This window comes from Babylonia areolata, chromosome 10 (genome assembly GCF_041734735.1).
Source record: "Babylonia areolata isolate BAREFJ2019XMU chromosome 10, ASM4173473v1, whole genome shotgun sequence".
Lineage (NCBI taxonomy): Eukaryota > Metazoa > Mollusca > Gastropoda > Neogastropoda > Buccinidae > Babylonia > Babylonia areolata.
The window spans coordinates 14399593-14412272 of NC_134885.1; the positions used below are offsets into that span (position 1 = coordinate 14399593).

Genomic DNA, 12680 nt, shown 5'->3' on the forward strand with positions numbered 1-12680 from the left:
ATGTATAGTGTCTCAGTTGGTAATGTTATGACGTGTGGCTGATGTATAGTGTCTCAGTTGGTAATGTTATGACGGGTGTCTGATGTATAGTGTCTCAGTTGGTAATGTTATGACAGTGTGTGTGATGTATAGTGTCTCAGTTGGTAATGTTATGACAGTGTGTGTGATGTATAGTGTCTCAGTTGGTAATGTTATGACGTGTGGCTGATGTATAGTGTCTCAGTTGGTAATGTTATGACAGTGTGTGTGTGATGTATAGTGTCTCAGTTGGTAATGTTATGGCAGTGTGTGTGATGTATAGTGTCTCAGTTGGTAATGTTATGACAGTGTGTGCGTGATGTATAGTGTCTCAGTTGGTAATGTTATGACAGTGTGTGTGATGTATAGTGTCTCAGTTGGTAATGTTATGACAGTGTGTGTGTGATGTATAGTGTCTCAGTTGGTAATGTTATGACAGTGTGTGTGTGATGTATAGTGTCTCAGTTGGTAATGTTATGACAGTGTGTGTGATGTATAGTGTCTCAGTTGGTAATGTTATGACAGTGTGTGTGTGATGTATAGTGTCTCAGTTGGTAATGTTATGACAGTGTGTGTGATGTATAGTGTCTCAGTTGGTAATGTTATGACAGTGTGTGTGATGTATAGTGTCTCAGTTGGTAATGTTATGACAGTGTGTGTGATGTATAGTGTCTCAGTTGGTAATGTTATGACAGTGTGTGTGTGATGTATAGTGTCTCAGTTGGTAATGTTATGACAGTGTGTGTGATGTATAGTGTCTCAGTTGGTAATGTTATGACAGTGTGTCTGATGTATAGTATCTCAGTTGCGATAACACCTTCATTTCCAGGGATCGGATTTTTCTTTCCAAGAAAGAATATGCTGTGAGAGTTCAAGTGTGGCAGTCATGCATGTTTCAGTCTGGACAGTGCTGATGTTGTCTTTGTTGGCCTTGAGAGGACTGTTGGTTTGGATCCCTCGTTGCTAAGTTGATAAGATCCCAGGTAAGCGACTTGGACGCTTCCTATCCTGTCCACGGACAGTTATACCTTCTATCTTGGTCTTCTCAGCACTGAGATCCATGTCACACCCGGTCGACGTTTCATCCTACCTTTTGAAAAAAAGCGTGGTGAGTTCTTGCTATTTCCTGCCAGACCATCGGTGAAATTTGCAAGGCGAATGTTCTTGATGGTTTTTCCTCTATTGCTGACTGTACTGACATGATCTTCAAGTGCGTCAGTCATGATTCACTCCAGGAATATGCTGAACAGTGTGGGGGACAGAAGCACGGACATGAATCTATTTATAGCGTGGTGGGACAGAAGGCAGCCCTGGTGAGCTTTGTTCGTGGCTTGCACTGTATTTGTTCAAATCTGTCAGTTTGAGAGTGGAGGAGGATTCATGAGATGACCGAGTTTTCCCCATCATGCGCTCTGCATCGAACGGCGTGCTTCTCCACAGCCTCACAACTATGGCTGTACATTTTCCACTGTTCTGAGAAGTTTCCATTATTCTAAGAGAACTCTGTTGACAATTGTTTCTGGGATGGCAGACCAGATGTTTCCACTCCGTTATGATTATAAAATAGCTGTGATTGACAGAACAATCCATCATGGTGAATAATGTGTGAACCAAGACTGGATATTTAAAACTTTGTTTAATATATTTGTTTGGTTGGTTGGTTGTTATTGTTGTTTCTGAGTTTACTTTGCTGTGCATCTGTGGTTCAAAGTTGATTTTTGAAGTAAACATATGTTCAGGGTGTGTATGCGATATACTCCAGTGTATTCACAAGCCCTCAATATAATTAAAGCAAGGTGTTTGCTGTTCTCCAGTGTATACATAGGCCTTAGATGAAAACATATAATTTTCTTAATATTCCAGTATATGCATGCACGTAGGCCTTAATAAAAGGAACTATTTTCGGTATACCCCAGTGTATACATAGGTCTTAAATAGATGTATAATTTCCACAAAAATCCGTGATGTACAAAGGCCTTAGAATTCAGTCCATAATTTTCAATATACTTCAGTGTTTTTCATAGACCTAAAAAGGCATCATTTTCACCACACTCCGTGTGCAGACGGGTCCTAGTGCAATGCATGCATGATAAAGTGAACAGATAAGAGAAAATGACTATTTTTATCGATTGTAATTACTTACTTGTTAAAAAAAGAAAATATGTTACGTTCAGGTTGTTCGATAATTCATGATTTAAAAATCAGCACTAATTTTCAGAGGGCAGCTACTCCAGTGCTGCAAATGTCGCAGTAACTACCACTGCAACCACTGCGTCGTCTGCCTCCAGCAACAACAGTATGCAAACGCGCGCTCGCGCTCGCGCGCGCGCGCGCGTGTGTGTGTGTGTGTGTGTGTGTAAAATGACGTGTATGTTTTGGTTTGTGTTTTTCATTCCGAAGTGTTGTATTGTTCTTTGTGTTGCAATGCATGGCATTCCATCCATCGATGACATGTATTGTTGTGCCTAGTTTTCTGTCGCAACTTTGTGTGTGTGTGTGTGTGTGTGTGTGTGTGTGTGTGTGTATGTGTGTGTGTGTGTGTGTGTGTGTGTGCGTGTGTGTGTGTGTGTGTGTGTGTGTGCGAGTGTATGTGTGTGTCATAGTGTGTGTGAATTTCTTATGTGATTATTATTTTCGTTTGAACTCCACGCTAGTTTTCCGTGTAAAGTGCGTTGGTGCGTAGTCATGCACGTCGTTTTGATGACTTTTAGACATGAATGCAAAATAATGAATTAATTTGTACGAGAAAGAAGCAACTCTAACTAGAAATGATTTGGTCTTCTTCTCAATCTCCATGTGTAATATGTTTACTCATCAAAATTGACTTTCCAACATCAGAATTTGACAGGAACAGCTCTTTACACTTTTCCTATAATTATAAATCAAAATGTATATTGCATCAAATGATTTTGATTCATTGTCTTGTCAGAAATTCAAACCAGCACCCTTGCAAGCACTCAAGCTGTAAAAGAGGTGTATTTCGTACTGAGAGAAAAAAAAATCATAGACTTCCCACACTTCCTGGTCGAGTGCACGTTTATGCCACCAGTTAGATATCTATGTGTAAATAAAATGTGTGTGTGTGTGTGCGTGTGTGTGTGTGTGTGTGTGTGTGTGTGTGTTTAAAAGTATCCATGGGCACTCTAGTACTCTTCTAGGATTGTTTCCACTTGTCCCCCCCTCTTTCAGACAAACGACAGTGGCTGTGGAAGAAAGAGGAAGCAGCTTTCAGCTACACCATGGTGGACTGGTCATGGCAGCACAGTGACGTCAGCTGTGGCAGAGCGTGCCTCCTGCAGGCGTCCTGCTCCGCCTTTCACTACGATCCAACGACCAACAGGTGTGAGCTCCTGAAGCCGTCCCACACTTCCATGAGTGCCGCCAACAGCAGTCTCACTGTTTCAACGTGGGTACTCGTCTGACCTCTCCACGCCCATTTCTGCTCGGTCCTTCAGGCTGGTCAATGTTCCGGATGACAGGAGTCTGTGTGTGAATTGTTGGTCCTTCAGGCTGGTCAATGTTCCGGATGACAGGAGTCTGTGTGTGTGAACTGTTGGTCCTTCAGGCTGGTCAATGTTCCGGATGAAAGGAGTCTGTGTGTGAATTGTTGGTCCTTCAGGCTGGTCAATGTTCCGGATGACAGGAGTCTGTGTGTGTGAACTGTTGGTCCTTCAGGCTGGTCAATGTTCCGGATGACTGGAGTCTGTGTGTGAATTGTTGGTCCTTCAGGCTGGTCAATGTTCCGGATGACTGGAGTCTCTGTGTGTGAATCGTTCGTCATCAGTCTGGTTCATCAAATTGTTGGATCACCAAAAGTTTGTCATGAACGCTTTCTGAAAGTGTGATACATGTTATACATTATATCTGCTTGCACATGAGCTCCTGAAAATAGTACTCCTAGTAGAAGTAGCAGTAGTATAAAGGTGGTGTGGTTTTGTTGTTGTTTTTTCAGGATAAAAACTGCTATTTTTAAAGAAAAACAACAGAATGTTTCGTTTCTGGAACCTGCATGTAACTGTTTTTAAATCAGTATTGTTGAGTGATGCATGAAAATGTCTGTTGCTACAGCTTTCGTTTGCCACGAAAAGATAAAAGTTCTTCACAAATAATATAATATTCTACACAATTTTTTAATGCCACTGCCACCTTTTCAACAAAGGAGCTGTGGTCATATGGACCTTTAATCTTATTCTTTGTTGTAATGTTATCTCAGCATTGTTACTGCAGTCCTTTCAGAAAGGATTGAAATAACCTGAACTCCCACACCAGCCAGGACTAAGTGGAGCACTGGAATTTTCAATCTCAGGATCCTGGGTTCGAATCTGGTGATACATGCGGATTAAGGTAAGTTTTTCGTATCTCCCAGGTCAACGTATGTGCAGACCTGCAATGGCCTTGATCACTGTGTACACATGCAAGTCAAACATTCTGTAATCCATGTCAGCGTTCATTGGGTTATGGAATTGAAACACGAACAGTCCTAGCATCGACTACCCGAAAATGAAGTGCAGCTACCTGACGGGGATAAAATGTTCATACATATGAAACCTACCCAAAGAAACAAATGAACTTTGGAAACTTGCTACCAGCGAACACCTTAAAAGAAAACCTAAATTCTTAAGTGCTTCATCTATTCATAAGATTTCACATATGTGCATGTTGTATCAACTTTGTGCTTACAGTTACAGGTTTGTTTTTGTAGTGTGACCCATTTTAAGTACTACCCTGATAACTTGATTTGTATTTATATATATCTCTGTGTGTGTGTGTGTGTGTTTGTTGTTTTTGTTGTTGTTTTTGACTCACTTGTGTAAACAAAGTGAGTCAATGTTTTAACCCTGTGTTCGGTTGTGTGTGTGTGTGTGTGTGTGTGTGTGCGTGTGTGTGTGTGTCTGTATTCTCTAAACTTGGCACTTTGATCTGATATTCTGACCCAACAGCTAGAGCAGTCATTATTATCATTTTTTGTTCAAACAGGAACTTTTTTGCTAAGCATGGAAGTTTTATTTATTTTGCAAACGTTTTGGTGCAGATAGTAAAAAAAGGGAAATTACTCTGTAATGCTAGAGGACTTAATTTGCTTTAAACTGATCTTTCTCATCTTAAACATTACATTTTGAAATTATACTCAATACATAAAAAGCTTGGATTTTTTTTTAAGTGTATCACAAGTGAGTCTTGAAGGCCTTGCCTCTCTTGTTTGTTGTTGTTTTTTGGTCAACCCTGATATTTCACCAATTCAGATGTAATGTCTTTATTGGGGTATTCTCTCTCTCTTTTATTTTTCGACCTTCCGCCCCTTAAAATGAAATATCTTTGATCAGGTATGTAAGTGTTGAAATTTTAGAAACTTACCATTGCTTGTCTTTTGCGATTTTGGATTATACTGATTGCTGGTCTGTTGTGGTTTTAGATTCTTGGTTATTGCAATCATATTACTTCATCTGAATTTTCATATCAGTTGCATTTGACTTTGCATTCAAATTATTGTCAGTCTACTATGCTTTGCTTTTCTATTATTGCCAATCTACTATAGTTTTGGATTCCAGTCGATTATCAGTCTATTGTTATTTCACATTGTACATACCGCCATTCTTTGGTAATTTTGGGTTCTAGTTGTCACAACTCTAATTTAAAGATTCTTATTCAAGTTAATGCAAGTATATCGTGTTTTTCCTTGGTCATTATTGCTAAAATATTGTGATTTTCCAGTTGTTAGTGTCAGTATGTTGTGAATTGCCAGTTATTACTGTACGTTTATGTTGTGTATTTCTAGTTATTACTGTCAGTATGTTGTGATTATTATTTTGTGAATTCCCAGTACTTACTGCATGTTGTGATTTTCCATAGCTATCACTGCCAGTTATGTTGTGATTTTCCATTCAGATTACATCAGTGTATTGCTGTGATTTTGCAGTCTGATTATTGCCAGGTTATTTGCCTGCTTCTGCTCTATGCATTCTTAGCAGTTGCTTCTACCTTTCTTTGTGGTGTGTGCATGCGTGTGACTGTGCATGTGTATATAAACATACAATACAAACATACACACACACAAACATACGATGAGTATCAGTATCAGTAACTCAAGGAGGCATCACAGCATTTGGACAAATCCATATATGCTACACCACATCTGCTAAGCAGATGCCTGACCAGCAAAATCCAACGCGCTTAGTCAGACCTTGAAAAAAACAACAACATATATATAAGATATAAAAAATGAGATAATAAATAAATAAATAAATAAATAAATGAATGAATAGATTTTTTTTTTTTAAAGTAATGATAATAAAGAAATATATATATATAAAATGAAAAGACAATAAATAAGTAAATAAATGTAAAACACACAAATGCACAACAGACATGCACAACAACAAAAAAAGCAGTTCCACAAACATGAAAGCACAAACAAAAGTGCACAGGCACACACACACACACACACAGTGAAACACACACGCCATCTCCCACCTCAGCCTGTACCCCCACCCCCATACGCTCATTCCTAGGCTACATGTCACAGCTTCAACGGCACACACACTCACACATACATATATACACACACACACTCATACCCCCACATATATATGCACACACGCATGTTCCAATATTCCGTTGCTCCCACAGTACAGATATGCATACACACACACGCGCACGCGCCCCCACGACGCACAACCCCCAAAGCCCACCCACCCCCACACACCCCCTTCACTTCTGCATCAGTTTTGCTTTCTAGTCATTCCTGGCTGTGTTGAAAAGATGATGGAGGTTTTCAGGGTCTTCCTCCCATTCTTTTGTTTCTTTCATGTCTTGTAGTCATCATTCAAGCTGGATTGTGTCTTCTGCTTGCCCCATCCATGATCTTACCCGTCCTAGACGGCTGCCTTTTGGTTTCTTGCCTGCATCATGCAGTGGGTTTTGAGGGTTTTCGAATGCTCTGAAGTAACTGTCCTAACTTGTTTTCTGGCCTGCATTGATCGAATGGTTTCTGTAGGTGTGTCTTTTGTTGTTCCAAGGATCAGCCTCATATGATGCTCTTTAGTTATCTTTTACAGTAAATTCCAACTAAAGATGGAAAATCCATGATACAGGTGCATGTTCAAATGCTTTCATTTCATGTAATATTTAAAAATCCCTGCACCAAATCTACTTATTCACATATTCCTTGACTGGCAGAAAGGTGCTGCCCAGCCACCAGTGGAACCCACCTCAAGGCCAGTATGTTACAAGTTAAACCAACCTGCTCAAAAAACTACATCTCACTATCTTTTCTCCATCTCTCTTTTTTTCTTCTTTCTTTTTTTTTTGGGGAGGGGGGGCGGGGGGGAACAAATTTAGTTTATGACACCAAATTAGTTTCTTCTCAAGATTATACAGTCTGTTTGTCACGGACTGAGCGGTCATTTTCAATCTGCATATCCATATTGGAAGGCAGGTTCTGAACTGACACATTTTTGTACTGTCAACAGCCCTAGAGTACTACAAATTTTACACACACACACTCACACACACATGAAAAGAACCTGCCTTAAATACAAAAGTGTTGAAAACCCTAACCAAATCTGAAAAAAGCAAACAGGTACAGCTACAGAGGAAACGAAAAAACACCTCTGGCATCAAATTCCCCATTAGGGGATTGAAAAAAACAAAAACAAAAAGAAACAACACCAACAAAAAAACAAAAACAAACAAACTGACAAGCAACTATGTAACTTGTAAGCAGCCCCAAATCAGCCAATTAGCATTTCTTGTAATTTCTTTATATTACAAGTAATACAATCACCAAGTTACCAATTCCAAAGACAGAAAATGTACAAGATTCTAGAAGGAAAAGAAAACAAAGGTGAATCAAAAAGTGAGAAGAAAAAGATGACAGAATAGAAAAGGCAGAAATCATAGAAAAGTGGATTTATTCCAGCACACATGACTGCCAGATAATGGGGATGCTATTACTACTTACCAAAAGCCCTCAGAATCCACAAGGGGGCCTTTCATTTACACAGAGTTAAACCCCAAAAACAATATGGCAGCCTCGATGGTGGGATAAATGTGGTCATACACATAAAAGCCTACTTGTAGATGTTCATAAACATGGAAGTCAAAACCCACAAATACAGAAAATATATAAAACACAAACAGAACAGCTATTCAATTAACTTACTCAGTACGGCCAGTCCTCTCTTCTCCTCTACACAGATAACCCGGATGTCCGGTGGGTGTCTCAATGACCCAAAATTTAGCTTCCGTCGTCAGAATTGTGGTATTGTTTGTCAACATTCACCTCTTCAGTATAAGAGCCTTCCGCTTGCAATATTTTGATGGTCATAATTGGGGTGAAACGCTGTTAACGTCGTCTCTTTCGCCGTTCGTATGGAGAGAGTTAAACAGCCAGACAAAAAGTAAGTGCACATGTTGTTTTATTGAAAACATGTCTTCACATTCACTTTGGATTTTACCCCAGCGAACAATTTGGTTCCTTTCACAAAAAGGATAGCATACATCATATATGAAAATGAGGGGAGAGAGAGAGAGAGAGAGAGAGAGGGAGAGGGAGAGAGGGGGGGGGGGGAACCTGGTAAAAGGACAGACAAGACAGGAAAAATAAGTCCTACACACACAAACAATTCGTCATGATGATGATTCAGCATTCAAATTACAAGGGAAAATAATTCTTAACAAAGAAAAAAACTGTAAATTCCACTCAAGGATTTCGTGCGCACATTTGCGTATAAATATCATGCACACATACAATTTTACCAATGAACTATTTATCTGTCGATGGTAGGGGTTGATGTGGATGTCTTTGTATTTTCATAAAGCCACAGTGACATGTGAAAATAATAACCCCCAAGCAGAAATACCCAGTAGCTGTAACTATGTGTACATTTCCATCACAATCATGTTGTGCACCTCTAGGTTCTGGCTGTTTAGCAAAACTTTTTTTTATACTAAATTGTTGGTAAGGATTTTGTTCAACGACACACACATATACCAAACAAAGAGAATGAATAAATGACATTCTGTTTGTTTTCATCAAAGTAGTTCTTTTTCTTTAAGATATAGCTTACTGTACTTCACTGAGTACTTGTGAAGCATAGGACTTCCATGATCCACAGACCTCAAATTAGAACACAAAAAAGACATGACAGGCAAAGCCTTCAAGGCCCATTCTGCCAATTGCCAGATATTTTTTTCTTTCTTTTTTATTGAACAAAATCATATAACCATATCAGTTAACTGTCAAATTGGTAAGAAAAAAAGAAATAAGAACAAAACAGAAGCTTTATATTCATATATGTTTAGCAATGTAGAAAGCAACTGGCTCAATTCATAACCAGTCCAGAGAAAACAAATTTCAATTGTTAAAAAATCAATCTTGTTAAAAGCATTCTTTTATCAATTCAGAAACATTAATGGTTTATTGAGAATATGACTTGCCTGATGTGCAGCTTTCTCATAAAGGTGATGACCAGACTGTTATTATCACCCTGCGATGCTTGTTTTCTCCACCACTTATGATTGCTGAGAAAATGCCAATTTTTCAGTTTGCCATGGACACACACACACACACACACACACAATCAAAACTAGTTTATAACACAGACTCACTATGTACACACACACAAATCCAAAATGGCACCAAGGGGTTTTCAAAGTCGCACGAAGAGAGCCTCATGTTCAACAATAATGCATTAATGGTGGTTTCAGTTTCTGTCTTGTAAGTGTGCCTTGAAAAGATGTTTTGTCTCAGCAAACTATAGTGTGTGCACACATCTAACACTGGAATTACACAGTCTGTATTGCATTGGGAAAGAACAAAGAGGGAATAGAGTGGAGTGGTGTGGATGATAGCATGGGGATATAAGGGGAAATATAGCAGCAGACATGTGAAAGCCCCATGTATTTTGTTGCTGAAGCTGAAATCCTACACTTTTGAGTCCCTGGTACCATCTCAAATTCCAGTTTTTAATTGTATCACAATTCATTTACATGGTCATGCATTAACTCATAAAACAAAAAAATTAAAACATGAAATTCTACATTATCTGGTGAGTTCCAAACAAAAAAAATCAAAACATAAAATTCAACATTGGTGAGTTCCAAACAGACCCCATAAAATGAGCAACACAAGATTAAGTAAAAGGTTTAAGGTCCCATAGCCTATTTTGTCCATCAAGGCAGTAAATTCATGTCCACTGACACTGAGGGCTCAGCACAGGAAGGCAGTGAATTCATGTCCACTGACACTGAGGGCTCAGCACAGGAAGGCAGTGAATTCATGTCCACTGACACTGAGGGCTCAGCACAAGAAGGCAGTGCATTCATGTCCACTGACACCGAGGGCTCAGCACAGGAAGGCAGTGAATTCATGTCCACTGACACCGAGGGCTCAGCACAGGAAGGCAGTGAATTCATGTCCACTGACACCGAGGGCTCAGCACAGGAAGGCAGTGAATTCATGTCCACTGACACCGAGGGCTCAGCACAGGAAGGCAGTGAATTCATGTCCACTGACACTGAGGGCTCAGCACAGGAAGGCAGTGAATTCATGTATTACATGAGAGATTGAAATAGCAGCCACCTCACTGTGTGTTGGCTCCCAGTCAACAGATAGCACCCTCCCTCCATCCCTCCCTCCACCAACTGGTGGCAAGCGTGCCTGACCACCACTCTCATCATCCCCTTCCCTTTCAGGCAACACATGTGGAGCGACAGACATGTTCACTGTTACTTTACTCTTGGTGTGCTAGACAGATGCAGACTGACCAGTCTGGGCACAAAAATTACTTCACTGTTACTTTACTCTTGGTGTGCTAGACAGATGTAGACTGACCAGTCCGGGCACAAAACTTACTTCACTTACTTTCACTCTCTGTCAAGAAGTGGGTTGTGACGGTTACTATATGCAAAATGTGTACCTGAATCACAACCCTCATCACTACACTGTCTTCCCCAGTGTCCATATTTTTCAGTATTTGCTGAGCCATTTTAAGGCTGAGACTGATCAATGCTAGACAACACCATTTTGACCAGCCATGTCTGCAAGTGACTTCAAAATTTCCCACTGCCTATCAGTCATACAGTACAGACCATACAAGTCCAAGGGACGTAAACAATCTTCAAACATTCTTGAAGACAGGGAGAGAAAAAGTAAGTAGTTTCCCTTTAACTATCAACCGTGAATTGCTGATGAAACTTGGATGTGAGAGTTACGGCCTGCAACAGTACAACAGAAGGGATGAAAGTCTCACGTCCCAAGATAGACAACAGGTAAAACTCAGATCCATCAAGACGGGACAAAAGTGATGATGCACAGTATTACTTCCAGCCTGTAAGGCACAATTTTTTTTTTCCCTTTTTTTCCATCATTTTCAAAAACTGAAATGTCAAACCTTGTGTCTGTGAAGTGCCAATTATGTTAATGATCCAAGTCTTAAAAGAACTCAGAACAAGCTCCAAGTTTTCACAGTAACTTCGAGCAAGAACACACAAGTGCCTTGTCCCTCTCAATCCAGTTCTATAACTCTCCCTCCCAGTCACAAAGGTGGAAGAAATCCATTTCAACCCTGTCACTCTCTCTCTGCCACAGTCTCACATACACACAAATGCAGGTGCACACACACACACACACACACACACATTCATTTAAACGCTCACCTCAGAAAACCTGTGCACAACACACACACACACATCAAAACACACACACATTGACACACTTGGACACCTCAAACAACATTGTGCACACATCAACACACTTGGACACACACTCACTCAGTCACAACCTTTCCCTTCCCAGAGCCCATCATGATTCAAACAAAGTCAAAGCTGAAGTCGTCCATGGCCATGTTCTGTGCCGGCTGCCCACCCATCTGCCCCATCTGCATGCCCTGCATCTGCACCTGGGAGGCAGGGGGCATCACGCCAGACTGGTTCTGGGGCCCTGGCTGTCGACCATGCTGCTGCTGTTGCTGCTGCATCATGAGCTGCTGTCGCATCTGCTGCTGCTGTGCGGGGAGGAACATGATCATAATTGACAGCTTTGTACTAACGTTGCGCAGTTTTAACCACAAGGTGCATGTTGGGGAAAAAAAACCCTATGATTTATTATCATACTCTGTATCAATTAGTTTGACAGTTTGTGAGTTCCCTCTCACTCTCTCTTGAGTGGGTGCATTTGTGTGCGTTTGTGTGTGTGTGTGTGTGTGTGTGTATTTCATGATTTTTTTTTTCTTTTCTTCTCTTCTTCTTCCTTTTGTGGAATGGCTTTGAATTGTGAAATAATGGTATATTTTGATTGTGTTATGATTTTGTGCTCATTTTCGCTTTTTTCGCTTTATTCCCTCTTTAGGGCGAGGGCTGGATGTAAAAAAGCATGTTACTTGCTTATGTATTACCCTTGTTAATAAAGATTTTGTCTTGTCTTTGTCTTGTCTTAGTAGCATCAGCTCACAACATGATTTTGTAAGTTTTCTGTGTGTCTATCTTCATAAATTTGCGATTCATTGTTCTTCAAATTCCCAAACTAAAATGGCCGTTATTTAAACCAAAAACTACAATGATTGTCTCTTGATACGACTTTGCTAAAGTGCACATTGTCTTCATTTCTAGCTGCATTTTTCAAGTTTTCAACAGCTCCCGTTTTAATACTGGCTAACATTTAA

General features: G+C 40.1%; 1 protein-coding gene and 1 long non-coding RNA gene across 6 annotated transcripts in view; one reads left to right on the forward strand and one right to left on the reverse strand.

The window, feature by feature from the left end:
* Window positions 1-920: 920 nt before the first annotated feature.
* On the forward strand, window positions 921-7493 carry LOC143286663 (uncharacterized). The gene is made up of 4 exons (XR_013055838.1): window positions 921-1001; window positions 2237-2314; window positions 3208-3434; window positions 7488-7493. It is a non-coding gene; the product is annotated as an uncharacterized LOC143286663 (long non-coding RNA).
* A 925-nt stretch (window positions 7494-8418) lies between these two features.
* The window catches only part of LOC143286811 (mediator of RNA polymerase II transcription subunit 25-like), a 47660-nt gene continuing 43398 nt past the window's right edge, over window positions 8419-12680 (reverse strand). For 3 of the 5 annotated variants that reach the window (XM_076594612.1, XM_076594613.1, XM_076594609.1), the window contains one exon: window positions 8419-12023. In XM_076594612.1, coding sequence (XP_076450727.1) covers window positions 11829-12023 — 195 coding nt within the window. In that variant the 3' untranslated portion in view covers window positions 8419-11828. The remainder of the gene's footprint in view (window positions 12024-12680) is intronic. The other 2 variants (XM_076594614.1, XM_076594610.1) reach the window with 1 other exon arrangement.